The sequence below is a fragment of the Onychostoma macrolepis genome, chromosome 11 (genome assembly GCF_012432095.1).
Source record: "Onychostoma macrolepis isolate SWU-2019 chromosome 11, ASM1243209v1, whole genome shotgun sequence".
Classification (NCBI taxonomy): Eukaryota; Metazoa; Chordata; class Actinopteri; order Cypriniformes; family Cyprinidae; genus Onychostoma; species Onychostoma macrolepis.
In genome coordinates, this window is record NC_081165.1 from 9561543 (window position 1) to 9579691 (window position 18149).

Genomic DNA, 18149 nt, shown 5'->3' on the forward strand with positions numbered 1-18149 from the left:
TGTGGCAGCTGCAATGAGACCCCTTGTGTGTCTTTACCTCCCCTTGTTAGCGGCACAAACAGTTTCTCTTGTGTACCTCCCACTGCTGAGGAGTGGGAAGAAATAGCCATGAGCAGAATGCCAGGGACTGATGGGGACAATGACTCTTATAGTCAAAATGTTACTCAACAGGCCTCGTTACACTGGGTGGAAAGAATATTTAAGCACAGTATCAATTACCACTTGATGTTTTTTATTTTATTATTTTTACATTAACCAAGGGTGTTCTAGAAATAAATAATCAACAAAAACCAGGTTAATTTCCTTTTAGATGTCAGTAACACCAGACATGATTTTACGTAGTTAATAAAATGACTATTGGAAAAAGAAAATACTATTTCAGTCTAAATGCAATGTCTTGTTTCTTTGTAAATACACTTAAAAAAAGTGATTGCTGCGATTATCACTACTTAAAATTCAACATTAGAATAAAAAAATAATGCATTGTTTCAGCTTTAAAAAGTAAGTGTTCGTGCTTGACTTAAAATAATGTTTAGTTACCTTTAGTTGGCTGTTTAAGCTATCTCAATAAATTCCAAGTTTTGTAACTATTTGGAGTAGCAATTAGTGTCATTTTGAAAATTTTGAATATTTGAGTAAAAAGTGGTTTCAACACTCCCCAACACAAGATGGTCTCAAAATCATACAGTCATTGCTGGAAAGGATTCAAATACGCAAAAAAAAGATGCTGAGAAAAAAAAAAAAACATTTGTGTTTTTTTCTGAAGAACAGCAGGCAGTTTAACTCTTCAGGACATCACTATCACAAATAAAAAAATAAAAATGATATATATATATATATATATATACTGTATATATATATTGTGTGTATATGTGTCACTGGAAGCTGTATGCAGTGTATGCACATGAAATATACACTGTTTACTATGCTTGAAGGAAAGAAAAATACCTCTGAGATGGTCTTGTTGGTAAGTTTGATTGCCCTGAAAGTGGCAAAACGCCATTAACAATGACCAAACACTTCAGACTTCATGCATACATGTTATAAAATATATCTGATTTTACATACCGTACTTTATGAGTTTACAGTGTTGTGATTGCTGGTGTTTGGACACTTGGTTCAGTCCTTTACTGTTACCACACATCCATTGTCTTTTGTTTGAGCTGATGAGATGTAAAACAAATGCAAAATAATTCAGACTTCCATGTTAATGGCTTTGGAAGCACTTTCTGTAGTGTTGCATGTTTTCTTTTGTCATCTGCACACTCCACACATGTCCATCTGACCTTTTACATGAGGACACTGACTTGTGTGCGTAAGGGCCGGGGTTAATTAGCGTCGCTGCTGGTCAGTTCAATCTATGACGCACATAACTTTTCACTGAAATGCATGATTTATTTATGTAGAGACGTTCATGAAGAAACTATCACATGAAGTTTGTTTGCATTCAGATATGTTTGATGGCTACCCGAGCACATTTACAGTCCTTTTCTTGGGCGTGTGTCTCCGCTGTATGCCGTCTTTGTGTGGGGCTGCCCGCCGTGTCATACAAACTCTGGGAGACACAGACCACATTGTCTGCTTTAGGGATTGTGGTGTGTGTGGCTGGCTATTGTTCGGACAGAAAAGAAAAGCAAAGCCTTAACACTGTGACTGGCATACAATACAGTATTACATGTATATATGCCTTTTCACTCAGAAGTAATCTGTGGTCCGTACCAAGCAGTATGATACATACTCTGTTGTGTCCATACTAGATCTTTTGTCTTACTCCATTATCAGACATTTATAATGGCATTCACCCCTGAGCCTTACGGGACACAGAGGGGCAAATCCACTAAACAACCTGTTTCTTATTCACTGACAGGGATGTTTGGGACTACATATTTTAAGCATCAACTGTGTGTTGCGTTGCCTGAACAATCTGGGCTGCGTTTCCCAAAAGCATTGCATTGATCATAGCTCTATTGGTGACAATGGAACTACGATCAGCTTAGGCTTACAATGCTTTTGAGAAATGCAGCCCTGGTCTTTAGGAAAATGTGCATAATTAGGCTGGTAGGACTGGATGCATTTTTTTTTTTTTTAGGTTTTAGGAAGGTTAATAATTATTATTATTGTTATTATTATTATTTTATGTGTGTGTGTGTGTGTATGTGCATATATATATATATATATATAATCCTATATACATTATACAAATACATAGGATTATACATATATATATAGAGAGAGAGAGAGAGAGAGAGAGGGGCAGGATTTAATCAGACTAAATGGCTGAAGAAGCTCTGCATGCTACTATGAAGTCAAAACAAATATTAAAAAATTAAATGCACACAATCGTTCACAGTAAGGAAGGGTTATTATAGTTAATGAAAATGAAAACTAAAATGATAAAACTTTCATTACTTTCATTATTTATTTATGCTATAGTTGCCAAGGCTTCTCAGTTTCATTTATTTTAAATTTATTTATCAAAATAACCAAACCTGTATTAAAAAGAAAAATATTTAGACATATAATAATAATAATAATAATAAATTGACAAAATTTTTTATTATTTTATAAATTTTATAAAACATTATAAATTGTAAATAAAATTAATGAAAACAGAGAATATAAAAATTAAAATTACTTTAAAACAATAGTAGTTCTATGACACCAAGTGCTTACTGAGCAGAAACAGCATTTAAATGAATTTTTTCAATTTTTATGTGAATTAGATTTATTAATGATTGCACCTTCCACACAAAAGTCAGTTTTGATTTTGCATCCTATTTGCTTATGCACAATATGAATCAGATGCAAAGAGCACATGCAAATATAATGATTTCAGATTCAGTGAAATCACAGGGACCTCTTCTCAATAAAAAAGCTTATTAGCATCTTACATTTTTACAGTAAGGTGCTATAAATGTCAAAACTATAGGTCTCGTGATAAAGTATTCTGCTGAGAACTGCTCCTTCCTGTAAAGGCAGGAGAAAAAGTGAAAGAAACATGACAAATTCCGAGAAGTCAATGATGTGCCCTTTGAAAGAAGTGTCAGTTGAGGCTAAATATGCACCATTCCTCTTGTTTTCTCTGTTCACTGAAGAAACGTTAGATGAAAGTGAGGAGTTTGAAAGTATCCATTAGTGGTTTCCACAGAGACAGCATCAGCACGTCTCTCCCAGGGCAGGATTTAGCCGGACACAGCAGGACGCGTCCTGACGAAATTAATTCTAACTCTACGGCTTGAAAAGGTGGCTGAAAAACAGCAGGCTATCAGGACCCGACATAGAATCAGCCAAAGTTTCCATGAGGCTAGAGCAACAGGACAAGTGCTAGACACGAATTTGATCCTTTTCATTATAATCACAATACTTTCCTAATATTTCTGTCAGTGTTAATCAGTTACAAGTGAATCTAAACACATTGGCAAGCTTTAAGGAGTTATTTGAGCCAATGAAAATTATAATTGTCAGATATTTAACCATATCCTGGTTTACCGTTAAATTTCAGGGAGTTAAAAAAAATTTAAGCCATCTGAGTAAATAAATGTTGACGGTGTCCATTCATATCAGACTGCACGTTCTTCCTCACAATCTGTAGGGTTTCTTTATCAGACTAAGAGTCAAGTTAAACACAGAAAGACTTACATTTTAAGGAATATAAATGTTAATGTGCAATATAGACATAGGATAAGTGCTTTTGTTTTTTCATTTTATAAACTGCACAAACACTAATGTTGAAGTAATGTTGTGGAAAAGTAAGATAACAGTACGTAACTCAGTACCTGCTACAGAAAAATATTAATAATAATAAATAACTACAGTACATTCAATATTTTCCTTAGACCATCATTTTTAATACAATTTTTATTGTAGTCTTGACAAATTTCTCATTGTTTTTTTCACAAACCATTTAATTGGCAAAACAATTAGCACATCCACAATGCAGCAGTATTTAATGGCTTTTGTGATCTTCAGACCGAGAAAAAAAGAGAAAAAGTTAAATAACCATCTTTATGTTGACATCAAGAGAAAATCAAGATCGCAAACATGACTGTTGTTTTGTAGTAACCATAAGAAAATTAGGTTAAGTTCACTACAAAACAAGTCAAAAAAGGCCTATCGGGCTTCTGTAAAATACAGATAGAGTTAACAATAGCTGAAATAGACATCTGCAAAAGCCCTAAACCCTGACAGTTCACGTCCACTGGAGTCATAAATACACATAAAAGTATTCCCATTTCTTTAATCAAGTTACTTAAAATCTTAACCAAATCTTGTCTAAATGGAAACAGAGGGTGGCATTGTTGGTATATTTTGATGGATGCCTGAATGATGACTTCAGTGGTTACTGCAATGAACTGTCGTCTTATTTCCCCTAAGACTTGGATCATTCCGGTGCCGGGCTGGGACAGGCTCCAAGTCAGTGCGATTGTGCTTGGGGGAACCATGAAGCTCATCCATACTGGCTAGAGGAGGGAATGACTTGACTTCAAACGGTAGTAGGTGCAGGTCTATGACAAGAAGCGATCTGTGATAAGAGGTAGAAAAGAACTTCATGGTGTCTTTGAGACTGCATTTGGAAATTGGCTGGAAATTCATTTGCTTTTTTAGGTAAAGCAAAAAGGTACCACTTCAGTTACCTCCGATTTTCAATGCAAAACAAAGGTTGTAAAGGGAGTTTTCGCAGAGATGCCACAGAGGAACCATTTCGATTCCTCTGTGGAAGACAAGAATGTCTCCAATTGAGCGATTGAGGTGTTCTGTTGTTGGATGTAATCAGGGTTTGACATTAAAACCCGCCAACCCGCCAAATGTGGGTGGATTTCAGCTGTGGCGGGTAACACAGTCACTCCTACTAGCCACTCTGGCGGGTTGAATTTTATATACAACAAGAGCTCGACATTAATGTTTGTCCGGGACAAGTAGATTTTTTGAAGGGGCAATTGAAAGTAAAGAATTTGACTTGCCCAAACCGGACAACTAATGTGATTAAAACATCTAATTGCACCGAAATTTCAACTAGAATGGTTCTGATTTTATTACATTTGGTGCATGTAAACAGCGATTGATAGGATAATCAGTAACAAGGTTGCGCCAGTTGAAGCTCACGCAGCCTGTGAGAGAATCTCGTGGAGAAATCAAAACAAATGAACGTAACTGCGCACAGAAGAAACATAAAAATGTAACTTAGTTTTTATATTTATAACATACAGCCTAGTTAAGCAACATGACACGACCAAGAGAGGGAAATTCCCTGAAAACCACAATTGTAAATTTGACATTTTATACAAGAGTTAAAACGAGTAGTTAATATACATTTTAGTCCAATATTTGAATTTGAATTTATTGAAAGGATATATTGTCAATGTTGACTGTTTTTGCTCTATTTGGTTAATGAAAATAGTTCCAAACAAAGATCACAGCAGAAAAGTCGTGCATCACTGAGCAACACACAGCGGTGTTTCGTTACTGAATGATTCACGTTTGTGAATTTTGAATCATTTGAGTCAATGATACAGTGATCCATTCATAAGGCCAGGCACTTGTTTCATTCTTGAATGAATCAGCCGTCTGAACGAATCGTTTGAAGGCATGCTTCAATGATTCATTAATTAAGATTGCTGCCACCTACTGGCGGTTTACTTTCATAGTAGTATATCTTTACATTTTTCCCAACATTTCATATTTGTATATTAAAAATATATTTATTTTAAAACACCGAGCTCACAACATGTGAGTTGTTATAATTTTGCATGCAGTGTAAATGCATTATTGCTATATTTCATCTACATTGAACTGTCTGTGTAAATGCATCTGAATTCCACTCCAGTCACTTCTGTTTCTTCTACAGTGGAAAGATCTATTTTGTAGATACTGATTTCATATGAATGGTAACAGCCCTATATTATCTTATTATATTAAGTGAAATTATTAATAAAAGATGATGATGCATGCATTTAATACTTTTAGGGGAAAATGACCTTTAAATAGGTCAAAAATGACCTGGTAATCAATTTAAATACATTTTTGTATGCAGTATTAAGTCATATAAAACGTTATTACCCAACAAGAAGATTGTGGCCAGTGAAAATGCTGAGCGGCTAGTAAATTTGGAAAACCACTAGCCACAGTGGCCAGTGAGCAAAAAAGTTAATGTCAAGCCCTGGATGCAATAATGAATAAAGCAGTCATCATTTACTCCTGACATCTGAGCTGCTGAAGACGCAGAGGATTAACGTTACTTTCACTTTGAAGGGAATGCGCCGATTCCTGATCTGCCTAAATGCGTCTATGTTCGCGTGAATCATTCGTGATCCAGCTTCATCTACAGAAGAAGTGAGTATAAGGGTTTTTTATGAACCTTTGCACATCGACTTTTCTAATAACATGCTAGTTAGCCAGTTTTGTGGCTAAAGTAAACAGTACTGCTCCTTACTCCACAGAAGAGAGGGGTGGGGTCAGCAGAGCTCACTAGCATTTAAAGCAACATGGACTAAAAAATGGCTTGATGAAAACAGAGCTGATTTTGACAGGGTAAAGGTGTTTTTTACACTACCATTGAGAAATTTTGTACAAAGTATGTTATAGACTTTTCATTAAGACCCTAAAGAAGCATATCAACTTGTGGAAAATGGGCATCCGATGACCCCTTTAACAATGAAAATATGGAAAGCTGGAAAATTCCCACAATGGCAAGGAAAGACTTACTGGAACCATTACGAGTGTGAAGGGCAGAATTAGCAATTTCTTGTGGGTCGTCTTTGCTGGTTGGAGATCTGTCAAATAAAGATGTTGAGTTGTCATGGATGCAACAGGCCACAGCAAGGTCTGGCATCACTTGTCCTGATTTAGAGGCAGAAATGAAATTCTGCCACCGCATTAGATATTGCTCGGACAGTATTCTGGTTTTCTCTGGGCGGCAGAATGCCCTTATACTCTTTGAGGTCACTAAAGACCTGAGGGCCGCCGCATAATGGTGGATTAGCCCAACACATTCCCCTTCTAATCCTCCATTTTCAAGCCCCCGCATCCAACTCCGCTGCTCTGCCCCGGGGCTTGGCCCCCTTTGAGGGCATGTTGATGTTGGCTACTCTCTCCCTCCCTCCAGTCCAGGTGGAAACTCTCGAGCAGAACTTTCTATAGGCACCACTCCAGCCTGATGTTTTTCTGTCTGTCAGGTGGAAGAGGCAATTCAGGGGCTGTTGGCAACAAAGAGCCCATCCGGACCTAGATAAGTGCATAGCCAAATAAGAGGGACCCCCGTTGTTCTTGTTCCTTTCTAGACGTTGTTGCTGTTGAGTGCATTCTGATGTCCTGAGAAGCGCGCTCAACACGAACCCTCCAAATGTACATTATGGAAGAGGGGTGAAAGAAAAGATCCCTCTGCCCAAGTGGGATGAATGCAAGAGGCTTCCCTTAGTTGTATGTGTACAATAAAGGCAAAAGAAGGAAGAGTGGGCGACAACACTGGAAAAAGCAATTATGGGAAAGGTAATGGGGCTCGGGCCACAAAAGTCGGTCCTTTCCCATGTCGGAGAGCATGGTGCAGGTCCCCGTCCTCTGGGAGGTCTCCTCCATGCATTGGGAACACTCGGGTCTTGTTAGCTGGAATATGACTTGGTATCTTTGATCATGTCAGCTGATTTTTAAGCTCAGCTTAAGGGCCTGGAAAAAGAGGAGTGGAAAAACGGACAGGATCTGACCACCTTTCTTAATGCAAGGACGGATTCTGTGCTCAGCGTACGGCAACAGCAAATCTGGAACGGGGTCATACAGCCACATATGGGTTTCAGAACGATTGATGAGAAAAGGCATTGTCACATGAGACGGACTCTTTGATCAAGTTCGAAACTCTCTTTCCTCTTTTCAATAACACTGTTAAAGCTTCATTGACAATTGTTTCCAGTACAGCAGTTTCCATTTACCCATTTTTTCCCCCACTTTTGATTTTGGGCAATTTTACTACCTTTAATCAAACTGACAACTTCAGATATCTACAGACTGGCTTGACAGCTTGCCTTTTTGGAATAGGAAATACTCTCAGTACCACGTTTGTCTTGAAATATACTGACAGCTCAATGCCAAAATGTATTGTTTCAGCTCAACATATTTAGGACGCCTGGCATACTGTGTTCCTCTTTGTGCAATATTACATTAGATTTTCAAATTAGATTGCATTGCAACATTCCCACCCTTCTAACCACATAAACATAACAGTGGCTGAGTACACTTTACAATTTGATAATACCCTAATTTGTTTAGTTCATCAATCTCATTAACCAGTTTCCTGTGTAGAACACACTGAATCATGTGATTTACAGACTGTTTGTACAAAATGAAACAACCTTTCTGTTATATTGATTTTGGCTTGAATAGCTTACAATTTTGCTACTTTTGCCCAGATTTTTGAACAGTGACACTTTTTTAGTTTTTTAGATAGAGACTGTGATTTTAGATTTTAGAACACACATTGTTTTCATTTGTCATGTGTCTACTAGCGTCTTCTACTTCTATGTTTCTGTGTGCGTTTGCTGTTTTTCGTTTAGTTGTTTAGTGTATGATATCCAATTTTTCTCTGTAACCATTTACAAAAGTCTATGCCTAGGGTTTTAAGATCTGTTCATATTTTAAAAGTCATGTAGTGTATTCCAAAATTTGTTTCGGGACACATTTAAAAACACATCATAGAAACAATCATATGTATTGCACTCTGAATACACTTTTACAGTCCTAGTGGGTATTCAGATCAAATTTAGCCTAGCCACAAAGCATGTTGGGTAACTTGAGTATCTATGGTACATTTATTTCTTCAGTTCCCACAAAGATCTAACATTTTCCAACATATTTTACAAGTCAAAATCTGTATTTAACTAGATGTGAAGGCTAATTTGGACACTGTACTACAGGCAGTAGCAGTGTAAATTTCCCCATACTGGCAATAGATTAGCTTGGCAATTGATTGTAATATTGTACTTTGCTTGGCATTTCAACCTTTATGCAACACATCAAATATGTCATTCTATATGCATATTGTTGCAGAAAAACACAAATCCTGTAGTCAATGTTGTTAAAGGGTTACTCCACCCCAAAATGAAATTTTTTGTCATTGATCACTTACTTCCATGTCGTTCCAAACCCGTAAAAGCTTAATTTGTCTTCGGAATACAATTTAAGATATTTTGGATGAAAACCGGGAGGTTTGTGACTGTTCCATTGACTGCCAAACAATTAACACTGTCAAGGCCCAGAAAAGTATAAAAAACATAGTCAGAATACTCCATCTGCCATCAGTGGTTTAACCGTAACGTTATAAAGCTTTGATAATACTTTTTGTATGCAAAGAAACAAAAAAAAAACTTTACTATTCTGACGATGTTTTTTATACTTTTCTGGGCCTTGACAGTGTTAATTGTTTGGCAGTCAATGGGACAGTCACAAACCTCACGCTTTTCATCCAAAATATCTTAAATTGTGTTCTGAAGACGAACTAAGCTTTTACGCGTTTGGAACGACATGGGGCTAAGTGATTAATGACAAAATGTTAATTTTTGGGGTGGAGTAACCCTTTAATATATAACATAAAACAACACTCGCAATCCATCATTTGTGTGGATCTCTTTAACTTATTCTCTTCATTTTGTCTGAACTGCAAGTAACTTTCTTTTTACACAAATCTGCAGTCTACAGTGGTGAAAAAAAAACCTTTGAATGTTTCATTGCTAATTAGCCAGCAGTGAACTTGACCAGATGGTCTTTTCACTGGTCAAAGTTTCCCAGAGAGCTCCTAAGCCGCTGAAGTTTGGGCCTGTGAAGGAGGGGCACTTTCACTTCAATCCACTTTAGTTTCTCCATCTGTATCCATACTGCTTTTTTCCTTTAGCTTAGCATGTAAATGTTGAATTATAGCTACAGTTTTCTCAATTTACAAAATCTCTAATTACTCAACTTACTATTTGTATTATTCATACTATACTATGTTGATTGTGTCTGAATCTGAAATCAGAAAGGTCTTTGGAGAAGACAAGCAATAGAACAGCACTTACCCGTCATACTGTAGAGTGCATGAGGTTGGTGTTGTACTCCATGTTGTTTTAAATGCTGTATTCGAATGCTCCAATCGTAAACAGTGAAATATTCTTCAAAAACTGCCTCAATGGCTGGAGCTCTTCGAACATCTTGCCTTGTAAACATTCAGTCTGGAAATCCACAGAGACAGTTATATTCCAGCATTACAAAAACATTTTACAGGGCAAAAAAAAAAAAACTCAAGCCATGTATAATTTTGCTAGTGTATACATGGATATATAAGCATGCATGGGCAATAGAAAGCTTTTTGAATGGGACATCAATGGCTGAGAACGATGACGAGTCACAACTTTTTCCATTTTAAGAGATACAGTAGTCAACAACACTTCATTTCCTTGTATTAAAGTCCGCAAAATAAGGCCTACTTTAAACACACCTCAATTTTTAGGCATGTTTTTTTTTTCTTTTCTAAAAATACCCAAATCTTTTGGAAACTTCTCTTAATTTTCTCTGCATAGAAAAATAAATGGTGGTAACTGTCCGGGAAATCAGGATTTGTTCATACATTTGTGAAATAGACCAAAACTAAGAGGGCAAAAAATTAAATAAAATAATTAATTAAAATGAAATAGACCACAATGCCATTTGACACACATTTAACATTTCCAGTGTCTGAAAGAGATTGTTTCAAATATGAAGGAAGTATGTGGTTCAAGTTAATTTACTCCATCTATCAGTCAATTTATCTCCCACGCTGACCACCGTGAACATTGGATCTATCTTGTTACCCCCGGTGGGTTTTGTGCAGGCGCATACAAGCATAGTTACATGGTATTTTAATCCATGCAGAGAGATGGGCTGATGAGCTGTTTGTAAAAGGGTTTGTCTGAGCTACATAGTTCAGTGAGACCCACTCGAATGTAAACGGCAACCCTGGGGTGATCGGAGCATGGGATGGGGGCTGGGATTATGAATTCATCTTTGTGCATGTGTGTGATTTGTATTGAGGGATGGGGTTGTGGATGAATTGAAAGAAGGAATGGATAGTCTTGTGGTCTCTGGAAAAAAAGAAGGTTCATTGCTATCTAGATAATTAACCCCTCTCCCTGTAATAACACCAATCCCAGGGGCCCCCGAGTGCGTATTCGACCCCTGACTCTGTGTCGGGATGGACCGTAGAGGCTAATCCTGTTTCGAGAGGATGCTTCAAAGAAAAACCTAATGAGACGTTTTGGAAAAACACAGAACTGCCCCACCTCTTCGAGGTCAATGAAATAATGACTTGTTTTTCATAAGTCCTTGTTCACAACTCTTGTGTAATGGCCATCTACGAGTTCTTAGACGCCAGATTAATTATCTAATTTAAAAGGGTCCAAAAGTTGATTGCAGTTTGAGGTCTGGAGATTTTTTTGTGATGTTTTTATTGTTGTAGCTGTAGCTCTATGCTTGCGAAATATGTAGGACAGTGCATTGTGTTCTTTCTCTCTCCTTTATGTACTTTATTATTTGTGGTCTTTGATAGGGCAGGCATTACTATTGCTATTGCTCATATGCAGTGTTAGGAATTTGAAAGAAACCACTAACCTTCGGTATTAAACTTTGGTGCGTAACTCGTCCCACACCATTTATCCTATAGAGATGAAAGATACCTCAAATCATGTGACTTACTGAGGAGAAGCATTCTGTTATATGGATCCAAGACTTAGCAGTGGACTCTTCAGTTGGGCCAGTCAGCAATCTATAAAAAATATTTTCATAATTCACATTGTTTCCAAGCAGATTTACAGAAAATCATGATGCTAATGTCCATAGCTTGGTGATAATATAGTTACATTTTAAAATAAATATCAGACAGTTGAGTGGATATCACTTTACGTCAATATACTGTAAATACGCAGGTGAAGTTGGATATAATTATATCCAAGAGTATAAATTAAGCCAGCAAATAACAAAACAATAAGGCTAAAACAGTAGCCTCGTAATTTATGCTGCAATGCATGCTAACCTATGGAAATTTGGCCTATGGAAGTTTATATCCCACAATTCTGAGATAAAAAGTCGTGATTACATTTTTATATTTTTTTATTCAGTGGCGGAAACTGGCTTCCATACTAACCTGTAATAAAACAGCAAAATTGTAGTTGGTAGTTGGGTAGCTGGAGTAACATTTGGAGGAATACTGTTGGTCTAATGAGGTTTATATATATATATATATATATATATATATATTATCAAAGTAATAGTATCTGAAAATAATATGCAATTGTTTTTTTTTGTTTGTTTTTTAGTGCGGAACACCTTAGCAACAGCATATCAACGCCTGGCATCATGGTGACATGGTTGCATTGGCAAGTCTCTCGCATTCTCTTCACAAAAATAAATTAAATCAGTTTCTACTTTTGTCACTGAAAGTTTTTCACATTCTGTTCAACTGCTCCGTGATCAGACCCAAACGGCGCCTCCATTCCATGCAGCAAGACCCGCTGTGTGTTTCCCTCGCTCGGTGATTAAACCGAGCGGGTTCCCATGGAGATCCTGTGAGCTGTCACAGGCCAACCCCTAAATCTCCACCAGAAGCAAGAGTTTTTGTGTACGGGTGACATTTCCTTTCAAACGAGCACAGTTTAAACGCTGATTTATGCGCCTCTGTAGTGCTTCACAAGGGTCAGTGCGGGAACACATTCAAATGGGGAAAACAACTTCACCCAACAGATGCCACATTTCTGACACAGGAGCAATAATTTTAATCCACACATGATTGTGAAGATTTGAAGACTCTTGCTCACTTTGAGAATTTTACGCAATTATGGCTTTGTGGTGTATTGCACATCCCACTCTTGCGGATTGACTCCACAAGTGACATCTGGGCTTAATTAGTCCCTCCTACACTATTTTCAGTAGGCGTTTCTCTTCACTAAACCACCAATCAGATAGTAATCATCAGCCTGGCACTCCACCCCCAATGCATTCACTCAGTCAAGGCTTTTTTTTTTTTTTTTTTGTCTGTGAAGTATTCTCAGTCCTTTTTTCCCCCCATTCCTGCTGCTCTGCACCCTGAGCACCATCCAGACGCACTGGTGTGTGACAAGAACAGCTATGCAGACAGTAAAGCAGCACTCAACCACATCCTGACGGCATCCTGGGCACCCCAAACGCTCTTTCCACAGCCTCCAGAAGTGGGGTATTTTCAGAACGGAGACTTGAAGGACTCAGTTTTAGACAGAATCAAGGGATGTCACAGGAAGCCTCCAAATGAGAGATACTGAAGTGAACGAGAGCTACAAAGGGATACAGCGAGTGACCGAAGAGTTGGCGAGAATCAGACAGACTTTGACTGCTCATCTTGACTCGTTCGACTCATTCTGAGCGAGGTGGATTTCTTTGCACATTCTTGAGGGAACTGCAGGTGGCTTCCTGACTTCACTGAACTTGGTCTAATTCTACACTGAAACAGAAGTTTATTAAGGACAATTATGGCCAACTCTGGGTTTCAGCTTCTGGGATATTTTCTTGCTCTGGGTGGATGGATTGGCATCATCTCCACTACGGTGCTGCCCCAATGGAAGCAATCCTCATATGCAGGGGATGCCATCATTATGGCCGTGGGCTTGTATGAAGGCCTGTGGATGTCCTGTGCATCTCAGAGCACGGGCCAGGTCCAGTGCAAGATCTTTGACTCCTTGCTCTCGCTGGATGGTAAGTACTAAACAAAGAAGAGGGATGGTCTACCATCATTTACTCAAACTCATGTCATTGCAAACCTGTTTGAGTACATAAAAACGTCTTTAGAAGGATGTTTCTTCATGTACAAACCAAAATATTCTTCAAAATTGTTCCACAGAAGAAGGAAGTCAGGCATATAGGTTTAGAATGACATAAGTATGTTAAATTTTGATGAAAATGAAGGTTCCACAAGGGGGGTTTCACAGCGATGAACCATCCCCAAAGAACCATTCTTAAAAGAAACACTTTTTTTCTAGTGTGAAGAACATTTGAATAATCTAAAGAACATTTTCCCACTATTGTGCAATGGCGAGGTTCCATGGATTTTAAAGGTTCTTCATGGAACCATAGATGCCAATAAAGAACCTTTAATTTTAAGAAATATGTTATGTATAACACAAATCTAAAAAAAAAAAACTTTATATGGAATAATAATTAAATCAAGATTCTTTGGCTAGAGTAGGTTGGTGGCAAAAAAGCGCAATCAACAGAGCTGCTGTGTGCACATGGATTTAATCAACTCGTTTAATCAATCAAATTAAAATATGTGCATTTTGACATATTATAATGAAAGTCTTATGTGACACTAACCTCACTGAGGCGCTGATTCTACCAGACTGTTGAAATGCCGTGGAATGCAATTACATGGCGATTAATCAACATTTAGTGCCACTGTCATTGTCAATTTTGTGGGGACTTATTATGTCTAATCAGAATCAGTCACTTCTCATCTATTTCTGGGACCGTCCCAGGAAGACGACGTCTCTAAAAATCAATTATGAATGGTGGCTGATGATTGCGCGTTTAGAATGATTAATTTTTTTTTTCATGACAAATAGCATCATAGCCACATCTGTTTGTGATTTGTGGTTAAATATTACAACATTGCAGGCAGTGACACAATGTAACGGTTCTGAAGAGTTATGAGACACTTTCAAAATTAAAATGAAATATAAATGTGGCATGGAAAACAGTTTGCTATCTTATATTCTGCATCATTGCTTTAATAACAGCGTATTGTCTTGAAGTGATGAATGGCAGTTGTGTTGAGAAGAAAAGGCCAGTGTTTAGGCAAACACCAAAGATATGTTCAGAATGCACATCCCCACACAACACACAGGTCGTCTTTATCGTTGTTAAGAGGAGATTATATGCAAACAAACATTTGATGACAACTAAGATGACTACATTTGCTGTTACAGATTTTGTCTTACTGACTGATAAAGTAAAGGTTCCCAACGGAACCAAAAAGGGTTTTACATAATGTCATTGGAGAACTTTGTTCCACAAAGAGCATCTACTGCTATAAAGATCAGAAGAACCAAAGTATAACGCTACATCAAAAGCTGTTTTAATCTCCAAAGAACCATTTAGTAACCTCAAGAACCCTATGAAGCCCAAAATGTATTTTTAATAAAAAATAATATTCTCAGCTAAACCTAAAATGCTACAAGAACCATTGAAAAATATCTTATTACTTTGAAGAGATTAATCGTAGTCATCTTTGCTGTAGGATTTGTTGAATTGCCAAAGCAAACACCACAGCAATGTTGTCTAAAATACTGGCATTAATGCCACTTTGCTTCATCAAGGAACAACTTTCCAAATAAGATCTGACAGATTTATGCATGGAACATTCATCCAAAGAACTTTCATGACCCCGGCTGATACTTTCTGCCTAATTACTGTTAGGTTTTGTGGAATATCATTTGGCTTTCATAACATCTCTATCACACACATCCGCCGCTCATACACAAAGACTGCACTCAGTACTGTACTGCTGGTGGTGGAATCTGTAACCCTCGGCCCACAAAGGGTGACGGGACCATCTGATTCCACTGTCCCCCCCCTCCTCCTAGCCTTAGGTCATCTGGTTGGATAGTGACTGCAATGTTCTGGCTTCTGTATGTACAGACAGCCTCCCACAAACTTGCATTGTTTGCCCCTTTTCTGCAGAAGTTCTAGTGTCTTTTCTTGAATAACTGTTATTATGTACTGACAACTAAACACAGTATTTAGGATGAAACAACATCACTATGAAGCACACTTGAGCTACGGTAATTCAAAGTTATAAAACTCACACTGTAAACGTGCCCAGAGAAATGATAGTGTTTTGTTGTGTCAATCTAAAAATGAAAGTATAAAACATGTATAAAACATGATCTAAAAAAAAAAAAAAAAAGACAAGGAACAACTGACCTGGGATTTAAATTTTGAAATAAATGATATCTATAAATAAATATCTAAAAAATATCTATCTATCTATCTATCTATCTATCTATCTATCTATCTATCTATCTATCTATCTATCTATCACACATTATATATATATATATAAATGTATATATATATTAACATTTTCAACATACACATATATTAAACATTCATTATTTTATGTATACATCTAAAATTTTAAGATGAAAATAAATACATTAAAAAAAAGAAAATATAGAAATCACATAAAAAATTAAACATGTAAGTGCAATATGTTCTACTGCTGTCAATGGTTTTAAGGAAACACATTAATAGACTCTCAACTTTCACTGTTGGTTCATTTAAACCTATTAGTTAAGGTTGATTTTGAAAAGTAAGCAGAGCCACCCAGAAAATATTAACTATAATGCAAGTAGACAACCAGAAAAAATATGATAAGAAATGGAAACGAAATTTATGCAAATTATGGCTATCTGATAATAAACTGAACTAGACTTTCAAACTTTTGGCTCTTTGTTCTAAATATTATATCTGCATGGGTAAGAACAACGTTTTAGAAATCCTTGTCGAGGGTGTCAAAAATAATGATGACGTCATAAATAAGTGATTTGTGTGAGGAATGCATTGAGAGATGTTTTGAATGACGTGTGTAGCAGCCCACAAGCGCAAACAATAGACAATGGCCGAGCCTCACATGCAGCTTCTCTTGAAGCATGTTCTCTGCCATTGTACGTGCGCTTGCCTTCCTTTCGTCCGTGCCAGGCGCTGCCAACGTTGGCACTGGACAAGGGATTGTGGGAGGACCCTCCACCCTTCACCCGGAGTCTAACTACCCTCATTCAAACATGACCTTGAGATCACTGTGTTACTCTGCGAAACGCTTTCCTTACAAATCAAGAAATGAAGCAAAACAAGGATGAAAGACCATAAAATAAGACCTCTCTTATAAAATCCACTTCAAAGGCAGCCTCTTCGCACATAAATCAAACATCAAAAGTCGTGTGATAATCTCTCTTCAGCTCTTGACTTCTTTGAGATGCCGTTATACTTATTTTATGGCTTCGATTCATGTTTGATGCAACACTTTCAAAGCTTCTAGTGAAAAATGGGCGGGCTACAAAGGTGATTCCTATTACATGTGACCATCTGAACTCTACTTTTGAGGAGATGTGCATAACAATGCACGGACAGTTCAAAAGGGTTGGTGGTCTGCTGCTATTGTGTGATTCTGAGTTGAAGTTGAAGTCATTGTCCATGCTGAACTGGCATGTTAGCATGTAGCTGTCACACAAAAGGAGACACAGGCATTGAAAACAATCCCCCTTTGTAGGAAAGCCACAGTGATCCCTTCTGTGCAAAACATGTAAAAATGTCACTCCTACAACATTATGCATGAACCGAACACCGTGTGGGTTATTCACGGAATTTTAATGTAGTACAGCAGCTAAACATCACTACCAAACAAAGCTCAAAATAGCCAGGAAAGTGATGCTAAATGTTTATTCTGTAGGTTTTGGGGGAGTGTAATGTGTCAACAACATTTTCCTCTAAAATCAGAAGAAAGAATATAAAATTTACATTTTGTGTAGGTAAAAAAAAAACAACAAAAAAATTAAAAGCAATGCGAGTTTGGAAATATAATTTTTTATTTCTTTTGACTTTGGGGTGAAACAAGACCAGGGCATGGTATTGACAGGTTTGATAGAACAAGTTTTAAATAGCCTAATAATTGGCAAGTGTCACATTTAGACAAATGCAAAAAAGGCGGATAATAATAAATTAAATACTTAATTAATGTTTATGCTTAAAAACAAGCATTAAGAAAATCAGGCCAAAGGACAAAATAAACTTAAAAATAAAATGTAAAACAGAATATTGTTATAAAATATAAATTAATAATATATTCTAAACATATATTTTTACTCAAAAAAACAATAATATAATATTATTAATATTTAATAATATAATTTGCAGTGTGCGGATTCTGTCTACAGAATCTAATAATTGGTGTGTCAAATGTAGGCTACTTGCAGAAAAAAAAATAAACTACTTTAATTATGTTTATCCATAAAAGAGGTGAAAATAAGGGATAATGGACAAAACTATTGAAATAAAATAAAACGCATAAAAACAAATTCTTCTGTAAAGTAAGTTTTAAATATCATATATTAATATATAATAATATTGATTAA

The 18149-nt window shown here is 36.9% G+C and overlaps 1 protein-coding gene across 3 annotated transcripts in view; it reads left to right on the forward strand.

Annotated features, from left to right (window-relative positions):
• The first annotated feature begins 13033 nt into the window (after window positions 1–13033).
• cldn19 (claudin 19) overlaps window positions 13034–18149 on the forward strand; it is an 11789-nt gene continuing 6673 nt past the window's right edge. For 2 of the 3 annotated variants that reach the window (XM_058790442.1, XM_058790440.1), the window contains exon 1: window positions 13035–13716. In XM_058790442.1, coding sequence (XP_058646425.1) covers window positions 13494–13716 — 223 coding nt within the window. In that variant the 5' untranslated portion in view covers window positions 13035–13493. Of the gene's footprint in view, window positions 13717–18149 lie in introns of all 3 variants that reach the window. The other variant, XM_058790441.1, reaches the window with a different exon arrangement.